Here is a 23331-nt window from a genome sequence, read left to right on the forward strand (position 1 = left end):
TTCGCTTGTATGAGGTTCCCATCTTATATTTTTGTCCATAATCAATCCCAGAAACTTTGCGGACTCACAAAATGTGATACCAGCAAAATTATCAATCCCTCAGTCTGTGATACCAGCAAAATTATCAATCCCTCAGTCCTATCAGCTCAATACCCACAGATTTGAAACTGTATTGCACTGGTTTTAGTTCCATTCATAAGTGAGCCGTTTGTCTGAAACCAATCTGAAAGCTGAGAAATCGCAAAGTCCATTGAACTCATTACAGCAACAGCATTTCTACCGGTGAGCAGCAGGGCTATGTCTTCTGCAAGGATTGTGACTTTATTGTTCTGAATTGTACTAAAGAACAGTAAACGTGGACAAGACACAACCCTGAGGCACGCCAATACTGACCTTATTCCAAGATGATGAATACTTGTCATGAGTACAGTCCAGAGATAAACTCTGTTGTCATCCAGACAGGAATGGCCTGAGCCAGCTTAGTACTAGACCTCTGACACCATAATAATACAGCTTATACAGCAGAACTTCATGACACACACAGTTAAAAGGTTTGGACAAATCGCAAAAAAACACTGATAGCTCTGCGATCCATCCAGGGCCCATAGCACATCATTTGTGAATTAATACAGGCCGATAGTATACTCTTTCCTTTTTGGTAGACGTGTTGATTTATTGAAATTATTTTATTGGTCACTAGATGGAATGTCAACCAGAATAAGAAAACCTTTTCATACGCTTTTGAATAAACTGAAATCAAAGCTATGTGACGATAATTATTAATGTCCTCCTGCGAACCTTTCTTATGTAATAGTTTAATTATTGTATATTTTAGTTTGCCCGGAACAACCTCATATTACATGATTAACTGATTAATCAACAGTTAGAGGAGCAGCAAATTCCAAGGCAGAGAATCTCAAGACTTTGGGAAGTAAACCTCCCAACCAAATGACAATTTATTGTTCAGTGATAAAATTACTTTTGATACCTCATCCTCAGGTGCTAGAGCCAAAAACACACATGAAACTGCAGGAGGTCGAAAGTGATGAATTTTTCTATATGCCTCATTCACGGGCTTCATAAGCTAGAGCAGAAGTTTCAGTAAAAAATAAGCCGTTGAAATGATCCGCCAGGAAAGTTTAGTCCGTAAAATGGTTTTTCGCAACCTTTAGGGAAGTTATATATTTTTCTCTGAATTTATGCCAGTTTCTCTGTGTATGATACTCCATTTAGTTTTGATTTTGTTGTTCAATTTTTGTACATCTTTATTGTAGCAAGTCTTTTTAGCTAGTTTAATTAACTTCTGTAGAATTTTGTTGTATGTGTTATAATATTTTGTTTATTTGTTTAAACTTCTTTTCATGTATATTTCCAATGATTATTGCAGAGTTTTCAAAACAGGAATAGTATCAAATAAATGTGTAAGAATAAGAATACATTTATTGTCATAAAGCTTACACAAGAATCGACACAAGTCAAGTATAAAATATGAAAACTAGCATATGTCCAGATAAGGAAAATTTGGTACCCAAAACATGAAGTTGACAAAACAGTCATGCCACAATTTAAATTACTTTAACATTTTAATTAATAAATAAATTAAAACAGGTGTATAACAAATAAATAAATAACAAGTAAAAAACAGCCTCAGAAATTACAATAACAGAATTATATAACATTGATAAAGTTTCTAATACATATGATACATATATACAGACTATATAAATAAAAAACATATGACATTAACATGTAAAATGAAATCATTAAACTAAATAGGTTATGTCTAGAAACTAACTGTTCTACAGTAAAAAAATTCTTTTAATGAATAAAATGGATTGACTAAAAGCCAGAAATAAAATGTTTCTTTAAATTCATTATAACTATATTTTGAGATAAGTGGTCTTAAAAAGTAGTTGTAGGCTTTCAAAGTGATTACTGTGTGACTATTAAATAACGGGACTGATATTGTAAAAAAAATTATTTTCATTTTAAACATAATTACTTATTATCACCTTCAATATACACCCCTTCTCTATCCCTGCATCACTCCATGCGAATTTTCCATTGTTGGAAACAATGCTGAAAGTCATCTTCTGTCAACTCTTTCAGGAGTCTTGCCGCTTTTTCTTGAACAGCTTCTACGGATTCAAATCTCGTACCTTTCAATGCAGATTTCACCTTAGGGAAAAGATAAAAGTCGCATGGTGCTAGGTCTAGCGAGTAAGGTGGATGTTCTAACACTGGGATGCTGTACTTGGTCAGGAACCGCTTGACAGATAACGCGGAATGAGCTGGCGCATTGTCTTGGTGCAAAATCCATGATTCGTCCATCCACATTTTGGGTCGTTTTTTTCTTACTCTTTCACGTAGTTTATTAAGTACCTCAAGATAGTAATGTTGATTAATTGTTTGACCTTCAGGAACCCAGTGAAGGTACACAATCCCACGAATGTCGAAAAAAACAATCATCGTTGCTTTAAATTTTGACTTGCTCATTCTTGCTTTTTTTGGCTCTCGGTGAATTTGAGGTCTTGCAATGCATGGATTGGCGCTTCGTTTCCGGTTATTCGTTTATCACGATTCGTGATCACGATTCATCACATGTTATAATTCTTTTCAATAAATTTGGGTCATTTTCAATGGCATTCAAAGTGTCAGTACAAACATTTTTACGAGCTGCTTGTTGATCAATCGTAAGAATTTTTTGTACCATTTTTGCACACACTTTTCGCATGTTCAAATTGTCATGTAAAATTTGCCGTACACATTCTTTATCAATGCCTACAGATTCAGCAACTGCACGAATGCTTAATCGTCGGTCAGACCGAATCAAATTAGCAACTTTTTCGACATTGTCTTCCGTTTTTGATGTTGAAGGACGACCTGGCCGCGAATCATCTTTCACGTTTTGTCGACCAACTTGAAAACGCTTAAACCATTAAAAAAAACACGAGTCCGCGATAAACATTCACTGACATACACTTCTTTTAGTAAATTATAGGTTTCGGTAGCGGTTTTTCCAAGTTTAACATGAAATTTAATAACAATTCGTTGCTCTATTATTACGGCAAAACAAAATAACAACACTTACATAAATGAAGGTTATGACACAACGATGTTGTTTACAGAAACGAGACTAACTGCATTCTGAAGAGGAATTCTCAAACTACACAGCTGTTGGTCATTGTTGGTTGGCGCATGCGCACTTCGTTCCACTGCTATGTCAGTCCCGTTATTTAATAGCCATACCTCATATATATATATATATATATATAAGTTAAATATAGTTTGAATTTTATTGGCAATAAAAATTTGTTTGCAGTGAGCTAATGGTTCACAACGTACAATAATTAAATGGCTTTCTTTGTATAATAAAAATTTCTAATATCCTACTGCAGTTTCCCCATAGAATTAGGCCATATCTGAGCACTGATGTAAATAGGCCATTCTGAGGTAATCAGTGTGCACACAACATGTGAGACATATTAACATATAAACAATCAAGGGGAGCTTAGCTGTTAGGTGTTCAATGTGGGGTCCCCATATCAAATGATCAACTACACAAACACCCAACAACTTCACATTATCCAACAATTCAATATCAGAATAAATATTGTAATTTGTCTCAGGCTAAAAATTATGTGCTGCGACTTTTTTTCATTCAACAAAAATCCATTGAAATTAAACCACAATGTGAATGCTTCTTCAGCTATTTCAAAGTTATTTTCTGACCTGTACACTCCAACAGTGTGAGAATTGTTAATTGTCAGTTATTAGACACAGATTAATGAGGTAATAATGAGATTTTTAGTTTTAACCCCTATCACTTTGTTCTCAGCATATTGCTTTGCCTTCCTTCTTATGTAGTGTCCTGCAGCAGTCTGTGTTTGGGTAATAGAACAGCAAGTTTGAAGCCTGATATGTTACAACTGGTGACAGTTGTGGTAAAAGTATTGATAGATTTATAACCATTAGTAGTGTCATTAGAGTGGATATTTTTAACACTTTCGTTGCGGGCAGTGACTATGGTTACACAGAGCCTTTGTTCTGAAATGAGGTCAGTGTGCGGCCAGCACTCGAGCTATCACAACGTCGTATTTCTCGCTCCTCGGGAGGTACTTTTCCCGCGTTTTTATGCACTTCGTTTTCACATTAGACTTTCATTATTTTTAATGATTTATTTAGTAGTAAGTGATCGTGCAACACAATGGATCTTCCCCCGGAACCAAGTGGTGTACAACAACCAAGTTCTAGGCGTATTTGTAAATAATAAACGACTTTATCAGTGGTTCAAATCCCGCTATCGGCCCAAATTTTTTGCTTACTGATTTTACTTGTAGTTAATAAAAAAAATCAATAAAAGTCAGGAAATATTTTTTGTACATATTTCAACATTTATAACATTTATTTTCAATTTATAATTATATTTTATAATTAATATTGAATTATAAAATTCTACTGTTTCCTCCACGGCATCTAGAACAGATGAAAATATAAATGATTGCTCCAAGTGTGGAAGATATGTCCGGCATGGGGGTGTATTTTGCACAGGGTTGTGTAAAAGTTGGGTACACTTGAGATGTATAGACCTGGCATATTCTGCAGTTAAAGACTTAAAAAAAGAAGAATTAGAAAAATGGAAATGTCCGGTTTGTCAGCAAGAGTCCACTGAAGAACCCGTAAATAGTCTTAAAGATGTCGAAAACTCCGACTTAGAGCTATCCTTGTCCCTTGCTGCTGACATTGGAAATGCCCTTCTTCATGAAAATGAGGATTTGAAACAGGAGTTGCATAACATAAAAAACAGTAAATCATCTCGTGAACTAGAGCTTGAGGATAAGATTATGCAAAAAGAAGAGGAAATAGAAGAATTAAATAAAAAATACAATCTAATAGAAAAACAACTATACAAGGAAAATACTCGCTTAAAGGCTAGGTTGAAGACTGAGCAAACTCAAAAAGCCGAGCTAATCATACTATGTGATCAAGAAAAGGAGGAATACAGAAGGGACATTCAGAACTCTCAAAATCAATGCAAACCATGTAAAATATACCAGGAGGAAGTGTCCAAAATGTTGTCCTCAATTAAGAGCCTAGAGGAAGTCATTGAGGTGCTGCAGAAAGACAATGTTGATCTACAAACTAAACTAAAAGCCGACGAGAAATATGTGTCAAAGTGTCTCAAAATGCTTCCCTCCTCTTTCCAACAAGGTTCAGGCCCATACTCAAGGATCAGACCAAGGTTTTAATAAGGTTTGTTTACAAAAGAGGTCGTTCAGTGGCACAGGAGAAACCTCCAACATTGGATAAAATAACGAAGAGTTCTTTTACGACCCAAAATCCCTTTGCAGCTCTTTCTCACAAAGATGACGATCTAGAAACTAGCATCACAAACACTGATGACAAAGCAAGAGCTGGGGAAGTCACTCTGCCAAGAATGTTGCTTTGCACTGATAGCCATGGTAAAGACCTAGCCATGGTATATCAATAAACACAAACATCCATACGATGCAATTGGTTTTGTAAGACCTGGCGGCAGAGCTAGTCAGGTTTTGGATCATAAAAACATTGATGGGGAGGAGTTGAAGAACAAGGATATTTTGGTGATTTCCTGTGGCACTAACGATGTATCTCATAATGAAGCACACCTAGCCATTGACGCCATTACTAGCACCTTAAAAAGATATAGTACAAAAAGAATCATTCTGGTTGACCTTCCTAACCGGTATGATTTGTTGGACTGGTCTTGCGTAAACAAGGAAACTAAGAAAACTAATGTAGCCCTAAAGAACATTTGCGATGGTTTCAGTAATGTCACTCTTGTGGAAGCCAGCAAAGCCACTAGGGACCTCCACACAAGGCATGGTATGCACCTAAATCGTACGGGAAAGCTGTGGTTGGTGAGCAAGATATGTGAGGCGGCGAGAGAGAAAGCTGATTCACCGTCACCCCCCCCATCTGAGGAACCGAGCAACAGCGAGCAGCCTGCAACAGTAGACAACACACCAGGAAGCCCTCAGCAGTCAGCAGTACCTGGGTCTACAGCGGGAAACTTACCAATGGCAGTCCAACACCTGATGACCTAGTGTGCAACAAGAGTGATGATGTAAATTCTGTATATAATTTTAAGTCTAGTTTAAGTCACAATTTGAAATCAAATAACACCAAAACTGTACGCATCATGCATTTAAATATCCAGTCAATAAGGAACAAGTTAAATGAGTTAGCTGTTATTTTAGATGAAGCCAATTGTGACATTGTCCTTATTAATGAGCACTGGCTGCACAAAATGGAAGTCTCCTTGTATGTTCCTGTAGGTTTTAATTTAGCTGCTGCCTTTTGCAGAGAAAATGCTTATGGAGGTGCTTCTATTCTTGTTAATGACAATATTGCTTTTGAGGTGATTGATATCGCCCATTTAACCCAAATTGGTTTACTTGAAGCTGTTTGTATACATGTAAATATTTGGAATGTAATTTTTTTATATCTGTATATAGGACTCCTAGCTCTATGTGCCAAATGTTTTTGGCTAATCTTGATAATCTCTTATGCTTTATTCAAAGAAAAAAGCCTAAATGTAAAATTGTATTAGGGGGATTTTAATATTGACATTCTAAAGAGTGGAGAGCAAGACACTGTAATGTTTGTAAACCTTCTAAAATCATTCAATCTTTACTGCGTAAATAAACTCCCAACAAGAAATAACAGTTGTATTGACAATATAGCTACAGATTTAGATAATAATTTGTATAAAAACCGCTTATGGAAGGAGAGAATCTCAGACCATTCTATTGTTTATTTTGAATTCACTGCTCCACTTACTGTTCCCCAAACTGTTAAAATCTCTTATAGGAAGATAAGTGATGAAACATTGCAAGAGTTCACAGAAATAAGTTCTTTATTAAATTGGAACTTGTTGTATAACATAGAAGATGTAGATATTGCATATGATTATTTTTTTAAGTAAATTATCAATAGTGTACAATAACAGTTGTCCAAAAAAAACTAAAAATGTTAAACAGAGAAATCAAAGTAAGAATAATAGTTCTTGGTTTGACAGTGGCTTAAGAAAAATGAGAAGCACGGTAATTATGTTACAGGATTTGCTAAAAATTCCTCATTACAAAAACAATATATTACTTAAGAAGTGTTACATTGCCAAAAAGAAGTTTTACAGGAGTAAAATTAAAGAAGCAAAAATCTTGCATAATGAGAACATATTAAAAAATTCAAAGAATAAATGTTCAGCCGCATGGAAAATAATAAAGTCTGAGGCTGGTAATTACTATAAACGGGAAAATCCAATACCACCTATTACAGCTGAAGAATTTAATAACTATTATATTGGCATTGGGAAAAATGTAGTTGATAGTGCTAAGGCAATTAATAAGAATAATATTAGTCATTTTTCCTTTCTAAGTAATGTTGAACAGCCTCCAGGAAACTTTTACTTGAAATATGTCAGCGAGCGAGCTTGATGTACTTAAGGTAATAAGATCATTAAAACCCTCTAACAGTGAAGATGTGTTTGGTTTTAGTAACAAAGTTATCAAACTTATTGCTGATGCTATTGTTAAGCCATTAACATTTTTGATCAATCTTTCATTTCACTGTTCTAAATTTCCAGATTGCTTAAAAAAGTCTAGGAGTATACCTCTTTTTAAGAAAGGCAATAAATCATGTATTGACAACTATAGAACAATATGTATTGTATCTGTGTTTTCAAAAATAATGGAGTCATGCGTTAAGAACCAACTGTTAGAATTCTTTGATCTATATAACATTTTAAGTAATAGCCAATTTGGCTTTCGTCCTGGTCGATCTACAACTAAAGCTCTAAATGAAGTTGTAACTAATGTCATAAATAGCTTTGAGAACTGTGAATATGTTAATATGACTCTTGTGGATCTCAGTAAGGCCTTTGATAGTATATCACATGAAACTCTACTGAGTAAACTGAAATACTATGGTATTGATAATAAACCGTTGCACTTCCTTAAAACTTATCTTTGTGGCAGATTACACAAAGTCTCAGTGGCCGGTTCAGAATCCTCATTTCAGGAGGTCCTTGCTGGGGTTCCACAGGGGTCAGTTTTGGGCCCACTCTTGTTTATTATGTATATAAATGATCTGCCAACCAATATTCCATGTAAGACTATTCTATATGCAGATGACACTTCTTTTTTTAGTTACTGGCAAAGTTTTCCAAGAAGTGGAAGCACAAAGTGACCGAGTGATGGAAATTGCAAACTCGTGGTTTGATGTCAACCATCTTAAAGTCAATGGGGATAAAACTGAAACAATTTGTTTCACATTAAAAAAGTTGCACATAGCAGAGAGCTGTATTAAGCCAGTGAAATTACTTGGAGTAACATTAGATCAAAAACTATCATGGGAAGCTCAAACTAACTCAGTAATTTCTAAACTATCTAAGGCTTGTTTTCTGTTACGTAAATTACAAAACTGTGTTGGTAGAAATATGTTGCTCTCTTCTTATTTCAGTGACTTTCACTCACACTTACTTTATGCCTCAATGCTCTGGGGTAACAGTAGGGGTGCCAGTCAAGTTTTTGCGTGGCAAAGAAAGGCAGTAAGAATTTTAGCCAATTTGGGTTATCAAGATGATTGTAAACAATGCTTTATTGACTACAATATAATGACTGTTCCTGGCATTTTCATATTTCAAAATGTAATATATGTAAAGGAGAATTTTGAAGACTTTATCTGCTTTGATGAAATTCATGATTATGACACTAGGGGAGCTCGGGATATTGTTGCACCTTCCTCTAGACTTAGGAAAACATTAGTTAGCCATAAATATTTACAAATTAAATGTTTTAACAAATTACCTCAAACGTTTTAGAAGCTTAGAACTACAACCATTTGCAGCTAAACTGTCGAACTGGCTTATAAGTAAGGCATTCTATTCCCTTGAAGAATTTTTTGCTATGAATTGTTACCTTCCTTAGGCCTGGAATGGAGTTGTTGATTAGTTGTAATTTAATTCATTGTTTCAACTATTTATTTTGTTATGTATTTACTAATACTACAGTTACATTTTTAAAATTGACAAATACACTGTACGAATTAGTTCAATATATTATATCAGTTAATGACATTCAAATAAACTGAGTAGCCTTATAACATTTTTATTTATTATATTAGTTATATTGACATTGTCTATAGCAATTGTAATATTGACAAATGACAATAAAGATATTCTGATTCTGATTCTGACTTTTGGGTGGGTTGGTTAGGATGTATATACACATTTGTATCAATATTTTATTTTAGTAAACATTTCTTCTTTTTACACACATTTTACAAACTTATGTACTAGAATATTTTTTATACACTACAACATTTAAATTAAATATTGAAATATATTTTGTTATAATTACTCACCACATATTTGTAAATAATAACTGAATTTGAGTGAGTTAACAGAGATGTATATAAACTTTTTCAAATTTTTATACATTTTTACATTCTTTTTGGTTTACACATTTACCTATAAAATATTGTTTATTTTTGTCTAAAACGAATAAAATACAGTTCACTTAGCTACGATGTATTCATTTGGAATATTCCCACTGCCATAAAAGGGTCTTCCCCAGTGCGAGCGGTAACTAGTTACCAGCTGGAAACGAAGACTGTCCTCAGGAAGGTACAGTAGAACCCCTCATATCTGGCCACCACGGGACCGAGCCCCTGGCCGGATAACGATTCGGCCGGATAAACCAACCTACAGTACACAACACTTGACGAAACAAAACAATTGTACTGTACTGTACTAACCGCACTGGAAATAATCAACGAACTGTTTACAGATTAAACCTACTAGCTCAACTGAGGACAACACAGGAAAATGTAAACAAATAGATACACCAAAATAACGCACGAGTCGTGGGAGACTAGTGCGTGCAACTGCGCGTCTGCAAGCCGTGGTAAATAAATTTCGATATTGGCTTCCGGGAAGTGGCCGGATAAACCGAGGTGCAGTAAAACCGAGGCCGGATATGAGGGGTTCTACTGTAGCGCTAACCACAGTTACTGCATTCCTACTGCAAAATGGTAGAGTGATAATTTTTGTAACTAATGAGTAATTTTCATATATTTTTATCATATTTCATCCAAAAGTAGGTAAAAATATATTTTTAAAATTTCAGCAATACGGATCTCTATATAGGGATTTTTAGCAGTGAACGTGTGTTAAGATGTGAGCTTTAAGATGTGAGTTTTAAAATGATCTCCAACAACACAAAAAAGTGAAGTGTGTGTTAGTTTTTGCAGATCTTGTACTCTGAATGGATTGGGGTGGAGATTGTTCGGTCCAGTTGGGCCCCGACTGGGGCCAGAAGATCTTGTCACAACCCAAAACGTTTGCGTGTACAAGAAGAAGAGCTTAATGACCTTGGTAAAGGAGTTAATAGTCAGTGGTGGAGTCACTGAAAAGTATCATTACTACACTGTGAAAGCTGGAGAGGTAATTAAATAACAGTTTTAATTATATTTTGAGTTTAGATATGGTATTCTATATTTTGTTAAGAAAAAAACTATAAGCAATAGTAATCAAAGCAACTTTCATTAGGGTTAGGCAAGTAAAAGAAGTTGTATCTGTACTAAAATAATATTTTATAGTTTGGACCCAAATCATTTGATTTTCTATAATCAAAAACATTTTGGGTCAAATTACAGTTAATTGATTCAACCTTTGAAACCCTCACATTTTTATTCAGCTTTCAAAAATTATTTTACTGACTGATTTTCCCTATAACTTTTTCAGTAGGAAACATTAATTTTATATAATTTCATAAAAATAACTTGAGAGTATAAAATAATTTTTAAATCAAGTTAAAGACAAGAAATATGTTTCTTTTTTAGGTACTGGAAAAGTATACGCTAATATAATTTTTCGTAGTTTGTTTTGCTTTTTATTTGTTTATATGTAAAAAACAAAAATACTTGTACCTTGAGATGTAATATTATTTTTTAAATATTTAATTGAACACCTATGTTTGTTGTTTGGAATAAACAATTAAATTTAAATGATTTTATCAATTTTTAATTACGAATTTAGTCTTCTGGCTGGCTTATACCTTCAGTTGAACCTATACTGAGTACACCAAAAACCCATGTGTCCACTCAAATCTCGGCAACGTTATGGATGTCCAGGAGCCTGACATCATTTACCACAAATATCAATATATTGAGGTGCAAGGGTAAATTGATACATCTAGTCTGCTGCAGGGGATGACTGTTGGAGTTGGTGGGACTTCCTAAGTGTTTTAGAGGCAGTTGCTAGCTTAGAGATATGGTGTGGCACCCATGCCCAATTTGACTGGAGAGGCTGGTACAGAGCTGGCTGGCCTCCCTTCGTCCAAAAAGATATGACTGATAATAATGCCCAAAAGTTTTCCTCATGGACCTTGACAAGCGGTGGCCCCAACCTTACCCATCCATAAATCCTTTCACTTCTGAAGTAGTGCAAAGTTCCTTTTAGTACTAAGTGTAATTTCTTAGTTGCTTGTCCTAAGAAAACAAAGGAAATGCAATTTAAGGCTTAGATTATAAGCAGATTCAGTTGTAACCATTATTTCACATGGTTAATTTTTTACTTTGGTTGCAGAGTATACGAAATATAACAGAAACAATAATGAAAAATGAAGAAGACTTGAAAAGAAGTCAGAACTGCCTTGATGATTGTCCTGACTACTACAACTCGTCTTGCGCTAAAAAAAAACTTGTGCCAGCTACGCCATGAGCCCAAAGCCAAGGGTTCCACTACAGTCTGCTTCCACTGGGAGAAAAACAGTTGTTTTGATCTTCACTGTAATAACAGACATATGAAGTTGGAAGATTTTTCTGCGAGTGCTTCCGGTTTTACACAAAATCGTAACCCCAACATTCAACCTGTTTCCATTCCACCACTGAATCTTTCAAATCCTGTTCCAGTTGTATCCCACCCAACTGTGCTTGACCAAGACTCAAGGTCACAGCCTTATAATACCATACAACCACCTGCAGTGCCTCATCCTATCGGTTCACCCCAAGTGCTCCAACACCTGGTTCCTCAGCCAACAACAAAGATTGATTTCAAACATTCCCAGTGGAATACCCATGTTGTATCCCAGTCCTCCAGTAGCCACATTGTTGCAGAACAATCCCACCCCACTCCTTATGAGTCAAGCGAATATCTCCGATTCACTTACTCAGTTGAACCCGCCAACACATCCTGTGTCGTACCGACATCCTACCGTGCCTAATGTCCGGAGTAACTTTCCCTTTAAACTTCCCGTGCCTAAACACGATGTTACAAAATCGGATCCCTCCTTGGACTCACATCCAGTTGAATCGTTTGCTATTGAGAATGTGTCTTGTGTTCTAGAAAACCAACCTGGAGGCTGTTGTAAAAAACGATTGCGGTTTCTCTCACTCAAACATTTTAGACATAACTGTGAATGAATTTCTTGAAGTTAAGTTAAAGTCAAATTTATAATGAACCGATTACAAAGAATACAATCCAGTTCAGTTATTGTAAGTTTAGTCAATTATAAGATGTATTGTTTTTCCTTAAACTCATTCAAGTTAGATAAGGATTAAACCAGTGATTCATTTTGTATTTCCTCCTGAAAATACATTACTTTGAGGAGGACCATTATATTATTCATAATTTTTGTAATGAATAGAATATTCAATATTACCAGAAACCAATAACAGAACTGCTGATCCAGACAGGAGAAGTGTGCTGGCTCTGTATCAACCAAGCTGTTTATAGTGTTGACAGCCCCCCTTACATTGTGCCATTCCCTCTACCCTGCACTTCCTCATTCCTAACCCCACTCTCCCCTGAACCACCTTCCCCTTCCCGCCCTATCTTCACTCTACAGCTTACTTACAGAATTGATTCGCTAGAGTGAACTATAAACGCAATGTTTTCACCGGCCTCAAATTTCAACATACGATTAGTTCTATTTTTGGTCTCTGGTATTACTTGCTTTGACGTGTTCTTTCATTATTATGAATAGCTTGTAAGTTACTGATCTCAGAATTGTAGACTCATTCAAATTACCATCTGAAAGCTTGCTTCACTGATTAATAAATATTCAGGTTCGGTAGAGACTTTCCAGTAAATAAATAAATAATTTATTGTTGTAAAATTTGTACAAGCTTTGATATGGAACAAAATTAAGCATAAAGTGTTGTGTCAATACATATATTCCTAGGTACGTATTTGTTAACACTGTTTGTTAAAAGTTTTAAGTCTTGCAATTAAAGACGCTTTACAAAACCAGTCCAGGTAATCAACTAAACTTAACAAATTAATTTCTAATAAGCTCAAAGTATTTTTGTTAGAGGGCAGTATTAAAAGAACGAGCTGAACTAAAATGTAAATGAAAGGCAACATACAGTATAAGTAAGTAAACAGTAAATGCATTAACAATTCAGGAAAAATAATGCAAATAAAATAGAGTAATCAATAAAAAAACACTGATGTAAATATAAAAATGTATGTACAACACACTCAAAATGTCACATTTAAATATCCACATTTGTCACAAAAAATCATGTAGTTTTTAAATTTCACTGCCTGCCTTTCTTTCTGACCACATTCTCTGGATATTTTCTAATTATACGAACAAGTTTATTATACACTTTCTAACAGATAATAATATGGTTTTACTTAATATACAATGTTTTATATAGACCTGTGTATTGTAATAATATTATTTCTAATGTAACACACCACTGTATTGCCAGTAAAAAAATTATTACTTATGTTTTGTGATTTCAAGTTTGTTTACATTAACCGAAAGTTTGGGTTTTTGGAAACTTGTTTATTTACAGTTAATTTTAATTTATTTTGGTGATAATATGTGATAATGTAAATATTGTTTTTTTCTCAATATTTATATTCTCTTTTTGTCTTGTTCTGCCCAATCCAATGGAAGAAACTGATAATGTCTATATGTATCATAATTGATTTTTAATGTTGCTAGCGTAGAATGAGACTTTATATTGTAGTAAAGAAATGTTATATTAAAATTTAAGAAAATTGTTAATAAATTTTGTTTCTTTATATGGAAGTTTAATTTAATTCAGTTCAAAAATCCTTTATTCATAGCATAAATATGATTACAATTAAATAGTGCCAATTCTTAAATATACACTTTAAACCTATTTACTTTGCAACATCTACAGACTTTTTTATTTGTGAACAGAGATGAAAAAATTTAAACAAGGAAAAAATTGATTTATAACGGTTAACGTAAACGAAAGGAAATAAAGGCAAGGTATCAGCATATGCTTTAGGATGACTGTTCTCCTACCTAAATGTGCTCTAACACGACAGTTGCTAGTTTAACTTAAGCTAGAAAATAAGGAATGCTGGTTCCAACGTACGTCAAGCGACCCAGTGGCCTCAAATAGAAACGATAAACTAAATAAAAACTAAACGTGAACACTAGTTCGCTCGAAATCGTGTCTAGCTCGACACTAAGGCACACACTGGTACCAACGTACATGAAGCGACCCAGTGACATCGAAAAAAAAAACAATATATTAAATGTGAACACAAGTTCGCTCGAAATCGTGCCTAGCTCGACTAGAGTTCGATACTAAGGCACACTGGTAGCAACGTACGTCAAGCGACCCAGTGACACAGAAAGAAACAATATATTAAATGCGAACACTAGTTCGATCGAAATCGTGCCTAGCTTGACTAGAGCTCAAAACTAAGAAACGCTGGTGCCAACGTACGTCAAGCGACCCAGCAGCCTCAAAAAGAAACGATAAACTAAATAAAAGTTCAAATCAAACACTAATTTACTCGAAATCCAGCCTAATTCGACTAGAGCTCAAAACTAAAGAACGCTGGTGCTAACGTACGTCAAGCAACCCAGCGGCCTCGAAAAGAAACGGCAAGTTTAATAAATAACTAACGCAAACACTAGTTTGCTCGAAATCGTGCCTAGCTCGACACTAAGGCACACTGGTACCAACGTACATGAAGCGACCCAGTGACATCGAAAAAAAACAATATATTAAATGCGAACACTAGTTCGCTCGAAATCGTGCCTAGCTCGACTAGAGTTGGATACTAAGGCACACTGGTACCAACGTACGTCAAGCGACCCAGTGACATCAAAAGAAACAATATATTAAATGCGAACACTAGTTCGATCGAAATCGTGCCTAGCTTGACTAGAGCTCAAAACTAAGAAACGCTGGTGCCAACGTACGTCAAGCGACCCAGCAGCCTCAAAAAGAAACGATAAACTAAATAAAAGTTCAAATCAAACACTAATTTACTCGAAATCCAGCCTAATTCGACTAGAGCTCAAAACTAAAGAACGCTGGTGCTAACATACGTCAAGCAACCCAGCGGCCTCGAAAAGAAACGGCAAGTTTAATAATAACTAACGCGAACACTAGTTTGCTCGAAATCGCGCCGAGCTCGAAACGTAAGAACGCTGGTGCCAACGTACGTCAAGCGACCTTGAAAACAATCGATAAGATAAATGAAAACTAAACTAAGTCAAGCTTACTCCAAAACTAAGGAGCGCTATATACATTTATTTATCCGCTATCCAATGCTACCATTACTTTCATTGAAAAGCATTATAGTTAACTTTATAAAGTGGCTTTTTCTCTGCGATGTTTTGAATTATTGAGAGTGATCGACCGTCACTGCAGCGGTCTTCACCAGTTCCTGGGTTGAGCTTTGTTAAACTACAATTTAAAGTTAATTATTATTTATTTGTGTTTAAACATCAATAACTCCTTTTTTGAATAAATTTGACTAATACAAAAATTTGGTTAGTCGAGTTTTAGTTAATCGGTCTAAAGTAGGCTATTTCAAGAATAAAGGTCCATAGTTTGAAATATGTATGGATAGAATAAAGTAATATTTTATCATCTGATTTAGTAAAACATAATACTAATAATTAACAATTCAGCTGATGGGTTGAGCACTAGGCAATCTTTTACACCAACTAAGTCAAGTTGACAAAATTCAAACTATGTAAAACAATATTTATTACAAAAAATACGAGGTAGGTCCAGAAAGTAAGTTCCTTTTCAATTTATCACAGCGCTGCGATCGCAGTTCCACACATGCGCGGTAGACGCTCTGTATCAAGAAGAAACATGCGCCATCTTGAGATCGCTGTTAGCCACGTACGCTTTGTTGTGCTTGTTTACAATGTCAGTGTTTATTGAAAATTCCGCCGCTTATGAAATCAGATATATGATTCGTTTTCTGAATGCTAGGAAAGTGAAACCAATTGAAATTTATCGGCAAATTTTCGAAGTTTACGGACAAAATGCGATGAGTGATTCAATGGTGAGAAGATAGGTCCAACAGTTCAATGAAGGACATAGTGGAAGTGCACGATGAAAAAAACGAAGTGGGCCTCCATCTTTGGTTGCAGAAGAACTGGTTCAGGCGATTGATGAAAGATCCACGAAAAACACAAGTTTACAATTAGTGCTCTCGCAATGGAATTATCTCAAATCTCACGATCACTAATTCATGAAATTGTTACAGAAAAACTGAAATTTCATAAGCTTTGCTCATGTTGGGTACCAAAGATTCTTACTGAGCAACACAAAACAAAATGGATGGGTAGTGCACTTCAGTTTTTGACCTGTTATGATGAAGACGGCGAAGAATATCTGACACGGATAGTCACAGGAGATGAAACTTGGGTTTCTTACGACACCCCTGAAAGTAAGCGGCAAACAATGGAATGGAGGCACACTTCGTCCCCAGCAAAAGTTAAGGGGAAACAAATCTTGACACCTCGAAAATTGATTTGCACAGTGTTCTGGGACTGGAAAGGCATCTTACTCCTTGATTTCTTACTGCGTAGTCAAACAATCAGAGCAGATGTTTATTGCGAGACACTTTGGAAATTGCGCCGCCCAATACAGAATAAGCGCAGAGGATTGCTGTCCAAAGGTGTTGTTTTTCTTCACAACCACACACTGCAAATGTGACAAAACACCTCCTACAAGTATTTGGCTGCGACGTGTTTGACCATCCTCCGTACAGCTCTGGCCTCTCTCCTAGCGACTTTCATCTGTTCTTACATCTCAAGTTGTTCCTAGGCAAATACTTCAACAATGACGAAGAACTGACAGAAAATGTTTCCAACTGGTTGAAGACACAGGCGGCAAACTTCTATGAAGCAATTATACAAAACACTTGTGCCACGCTATGCCCAATGCCTACAAAATTTTGGCGGTTATGTGGAAAAGTAGTTGAAGAGTTGTAGAATTTTGTGAAATAAATAATTGTTCTGTATTTATATACACTTCAATTTTAATCCCAATGGAACTTACTTTCTGAACCTACCTCGTATTTGTCAAAACAAATTTACGCTATCTTGGATCTAAATTAAACGTTTTTTTTCTTGTTGAATACTTAGTTGTGAAATATTTACCTAATTTGAGATCAGTCATGGTGCATTTCACTCTATTGGAATTGGCTGAGCATTAATGAACATTTTTACATTGGTCGTATGGTTAAACAAGATGGTAACAAGACAATCATAGAGTAACAAGTTTGTAAACAAAGTGTGTACAGTCATTTCACATTTTAAACATGTTACAATAATCATGTAATGAGGTTACTTTGTTCGATTGCTAGTAAGACTTTTGTTATGTTTAGTAGAGCCCTTCAATATTTTGTTTTTACCAGTTTTTCTGTATATGAGTTCAATTATTAGTGTTAGCAGGTTGAGCTATAAAGTTGAAATTTTGTATATATGGTAAAGCAGACAACCCATCCACTCGTATAGTGGCTGAACCAAGACACCTACCCAAAATGGCACTTGGTAGAGGTCATTTATGACAGATTTTCAAATGTAAAGGTAGGTTGAACCATACCTCATTTTAAAAGTACCCCTATTCACTGATAATAGTTTTAGCTAATTTTGCTTCTTGTACACAGGAGTGTCCAAAAAGTCAAAGTTGTTCAGTTTCACTAATTTTATAACTGTTATGTTAAAAATTTTGTTAATAAATCCAATTTTTTATTCAAAGTTACCAAAGAAGTACACTTTCTCAAATTATGTTACACTTGTCACTTTTCAGCACATTTCCAATATTTTTAAGTAGTTCCAAAATTGATGTTTGTTCGTCTGTCTGTCTGTCTGTCCAGAAAACATATCGAGAATGAAATGAGCTATAGACTTTTTATAACTATAGATCATCATCATCATCAGACATTTCTGTTATCACGGGTCTAACTATAGATATAGTGTTTATAATGTTTATATAACTATAGATAAACAGACGAATCAGGAGGATTGTATAAAGTCAAAAAACGTAACTAAATTTTTTTATTGCTTTACATATTTAAATACATAACATCACATTTCACATATAAATCAACTTTATATGTAAACTAATTGATTATGCTCCATTTCATTCACAAGAACACATATTGTGTTTTAAATTAAAAAAGTCCTGATATAATTAGATAACATATATTGTACTCTTATAAATAAATGTAAATACAAGAAAAGTTTTCTGAAATGGGTATAAAAATTATGCATTTTTAATTAATTAAAAAATCATTGATAAAAAACAAAAATAGTCCCCATTTATTTTTTATTTATACTTACACAGGTTAACTTTTCCACAATGTTTATTTTTTTAACCTACAATACAATAATGGTAACATAACTAACAAATTTTCATTAATACATATTTTACACTTTTTTACCAACATACTAGTATGTATATTTACGTAATATAATCTAAAAATGAAATATTTCAAAATAAAACAAGCTAGCAGATAAAAAAATTAGATTGTATAATTTTGTAATGATTATAATATTTAGTGGAATATGTAGATCATCAACACCAAGAGAAAACTATCATGCAGGATTGATACATGTTTTTTAAACACAGTAAACTCTTAAATAATTAGAAAAATTCATAGTTAAGTCAAAATCAATATTACCAGAAATCAAAGGGAGAAAAACTCAAAAACAAAATATTAATCTATTCTGTAAAAAACAGAGAAAAGAGCTACAGTAATAGAATTAGGATAATTCATGCACTTTCACAGTGCAGAATAAATCAACCTTACTGTAGTACCGGGCTAATTACATGGTAATCATTGAACTACAGTAATTTTCCTCTTCCAGGAGAAAAGTTTTAGTTAAAGTAATTTTTAATTTTCAATATGCACCCATGCTTATCCTGCAATACATAATCTACCCTAGGTCAATAGAAAATTCACTGCATTTGTTACCTGCACAAAATTGTAGTAACTTCCATTGACTGTACGGTCTTGTGATTAACATTAGTGTTTATTATGTTATATAATGTAGAAGTATAACAAGTTTTCTCTAGTTACAGTGTCAACAAAGTAAGATGTTTAAGAATGTGTTGTAGTTTTATTGGATAATTCAGTTGGAATATGTAATGACGAGTGACACTGTTAGAGCTTCCGAGTGACATGTTTTTTATTTATAAAAATTAATGTTGTAAAGAAAACAATTTTAAAATATATAATTTTAAAAAGTTATATTTAATAAAACATGATTTTTCAATCATGAATGAATTGAAAACACGTCATTCTTCAATGCTATAATTCATGTATAAACAGTTAAAATTTTACAGGTTTATTTTCAGAAGTTTTTATTTGGGACTGATTATAAATTGGACATACAAATTTACATGAAGTGATTAAAATTATTTTTCTACGTTCAGGGAATCATATTAAACCCTCTAAGTGGCAAGCGACGTCTGAGACGTTCTATTTACGCCGCCGTGACGTGGCAAGCGACGTCTTAGAAGTCGCTTCACATTGCCGCTTATTGCTAGGCAACCGATAATTATTTTTACGCCTAGTTTGCACAGTTGCGTTCACTACTAAATTTCAAATACATTTCATATAGTATCATCAACATCACGATAAAATAATCAATGGTACTAATTGAAATAATCCGGTACTTTGGGATTATACCGACCACACCCAGACATGAATCGTTATTTGACATTTTTCTTCTACTGATTACTAGATTAGCGTAAAACAATATTTCGTCAATATAAAACAGGAATTGTCTTATCGCAAACCCCTTCCCATCCTCAGACAGAGGTCAAAGTCGAGCGGTCTAGTAGATAACGTGATTGCAGAGTCGCGTCGCTTTGTTGTACTTCCGTGTTTTACCTCTACATTTCTCCAAACACTAAAATTCAACAAAAACAAACATTACCAAACTAAAACTAAACTCTTTATTGAAAAAACACTCAAAACTTGTTTTTATTCTTGATCACATTCCGCCACCCAAAATGGTGCTGCCCCGCGTTGATGTCAAAGAAAGAAAAACATTCCTCGAGATAGTACCTATCAGTAAAATATCAAATTCTAGAGGGGCTGATCAGAAATATAAATTGAATTGTAATGGAAAGGCAATTATGTACCGTGCAAATCATGTGATGCCGCGCTGCCTGCCGTAATCGGGATTCTCGAGAAAGATAACAGAGACAACAATACCGATTACAATACCTGGAAATGCTTGTAAGTTTTTAATTTTGTAATTAAAGAGTTGTTTTTTCGTTCTATCATGTTTGTTTCTATAAATTTATATTTTTGTGTTCTTCATACTGGTGTGGTCGGTATAATCCCAAAGTACCAATAATCCTAAGTTTTCTCCCGCGGTCTGTTTTTTTACTGAGGGCTTTGGAGGAAAAGGCAAGCAACTTCTAGCGATTCTGACTAGAAAAAGTGTTTTTTCTAGATTAAGTTTTTCCCATATAACTTTTACAGTGTTGTAAATAGAAAAAATATTATTGAAGGTTTTTTGTTTAGAATTAAATTGTGAATAAAGGTTGCATTTAACATAATCTCCTAGGAATGACATTTTTAAAGTTACAGAACGTAAAAATGAAAAGTTTGATGGAGAAAAAAATCTTTTTTTGAACATTTGTGTGGATATCATAAAAAAAGGTTAAGGTATGTAAAAAATAACTATACTATGTTATTCTGTAGTTTATTACGAAAACATTGATATATCACAAGCATTGCTCATATTAGAATTTGCATTTTATTTTTAAATTATAAGATAGTCCTGCTTGACTCTGAAAAATAGCCCGCCATTCCAGCAACATATTACCGCCACTTAGAGGGTTAAAAAGCTACGTAACAAAATAAAACAAAACATAAAACAACATAACAAAAAAAACCATAAAAAATATATTCCCAACTTAAAATAATTTCCAACACCTTTAAAGGCCCTACTTCCCTTTTGAGATGGAGGCTGACCAGACCTTCATGAAAAGCGTACAGAGAACGTCATTAACAACGTGTTCATAGTTTAGTACTCTGCTCCACTATCTCTCCACTCCAGTTCAAAACCAATTAAGCAGGGTTTACAATTTCTGAGGAAGGTTCATACTACCTAGAGCTGGGGGTTGTTTGTTACAAACTAATCTCACTATTAAAAATGTTCCAGGACATAGCCCAGTTCTCTTCTAGCTGCAAGTTTATGTCCAATAACTGAGGAGCTGTTAGAAGAGATGGGTATATGTGGAGTAGATAAAGTACTCAGTATTTTTAGTAAAGCCTCCTTGCATTGAATCTAGTTGGTACCGTCTCACTCAGGATGAGGAGCAGTGGAAGACGAATTACTATGAGACGTTGTCATGACCCTTTCAGCTGGATATTGATTCTCCTAGAAATTTTAGTGATTTCATAATTTATTAACTGCCCAATGCAACCCAGCTGGAGGGTTCCAGAGCATATACTGAAGTAACTGGGTTGTACTGTTATCACTGTAGCTATCCAACAGTTACTATAACTTAATATGGTTATAACTTGTAATTGGTATTTCTAGAATTTGAAAAGATGTTCAATCACTTAAACAATTGCTTGTTTTGATTTTTCTAAAACATAACATTTACACTTGTCTGTAACAATGTGTCGCCCTTTCAACTAAACATCTATCATCAATAATAAACTTAAATTTAATTCATCCAATTCATACAGAACTTAGTTAAAAATGGATAAAAATATGTTCTATACAAAATATACAATAACAATATTGCAGCTTCCATAAAACGGACCAACAATTGATAACTTCAAATAAAACAGATTATTCAAATTGTCCATGTCAAAGTTGTATAATAAATGTGAAATAAAAACGAAATAGTGTAAAATGTGGATACAAAGAAATATTTAACTAACAATAATTATTAACATATCTACAACATTCATAATGTGATTGAAATCTGCTCACTTATCTGGGGAATAATGGCAGTTACCTATTTAGACAAACACAGAAACAAGTCACTTATAGTAAGGCTCTTAAAAAATAGCACATTTCCCACCACTTGTACAATTGACGTGTGATCAAAACTAGTAAACTTAAGCTTTTCTCTGAAAATGACATATTTATATAATTATAACTTTAGTACTATTATATAGTTTGGATTCTGGAAACATTGGCAACAGTTAGTTTACTTGAACGTGTATGAGAAAATTCGTGAAACTTGAACTGCATTGCTTGAATTTTTTACAACGTAGTTTACCTTAGCTTACACCTAGTTTTCATTCTAGAGTGAGTAGGCTAAAAAGAGTTTCCTAATTCCAAATTTTCGGTTTCCTAGTAGTATGGCTTGCATTATGGCAAATTAGAAAGGTTACTACTTGATAGTTCCACTCCTAACATTGACATAGCCTAATAATGATGCGCCAGTGTGCTACCATTGGTAATACATAAGCTTGTGCACTGAGCCAAGGCAGTTCCTTGCCCCGCCCTCCAGATGTCCCCTGAGTTACGCATTTATGTGGTATGTGTGTAAACCCATTGCTGTGTTCCTAAAGGCATTGGCAACTCAGACATGAAACGTCAAGGCGGTCAACTCGTCATAGTGGCAGAAATTCTGCATGTGGCCAGTCAAACTTTTACCCCAACATTCTTAATTCTCCTCATTATTGTATATTTTATCAGTTTAAAAAAGTTAATGTTTACTTAATTATGTCTGATTAAGTCTACAATGCTCTACTGATGAAGTCCAAGTGCGGGAGTACTATTCTGTCCGCCTCCCTTCTTCCCGGCCGATCCTTCACACCATGCCATGGCGGATTACTAAATACTTGAGAGCAATAAACTGTGATCCATACCCTGTGATAAGTTAGGTTTGAATTAACAGAACTGAGAGCCAAGAATTGTTGTTAGTTGACAGGCTGTTGTTGTTAGTTAGAGTCCACTGATTTGAAAAAACATATAAAAGTACACATATTTAGAAATTTTAAACTGCACCGCAATCTTTTTCAACTGGTATGCTCTACCGGTTTACAAATATTGCAGT

The 23331-nt window shown here is 34.4% G+C and overlaps 1 protein-coding gene across 2 annotated transcripts in view; it reads left to right on the forward strand.

Annotated features, from left to right (window-relative positions):
* Positions 1–11764, forward strand: part of LOC124372355 — a 39208-nt gene extending 27444 nt beyond the window's left edge. Inside the window, exons 8-9 of one of the 2 annotated variants that reach the window (XM_046830738.1) lie at positions 10285–10486; positions 11630–11764. In XM_046830738.1, coding sequence (XP_046686694.1) covers positions 10285–10486; positions 11630–11764 — 337 coding nt within the window. The remainder of the gene's footprint in view (positions 1–10284; positions 10487–11629) is intronic. The other variant, XM_046830739.1, reaches the window with a different exon arrangement.
* Positions 11765–23331: the final 11567 nt, after the last annotated feature.

The sequence above is a fragment of the Homalodisca vitripennis genome, unplaced genomic scaffold (assembly GCF_021130785.1).
Source record: "Homalodisca vitripennis isolate AUS2020 unplaced genomic scaffold, UT_GWSS_2.1 ScUCBcl_2987;HRSCAF=8205, whole genome shotgun sequence".
Classification (NCBI taxonomy): domain Eukaryota; kingdom Metazoa; phylum Arthropoda; class Insecta; order Hemiptera; family Cicadellidae; genus Homalodisca; species Homalodisca vitripennis.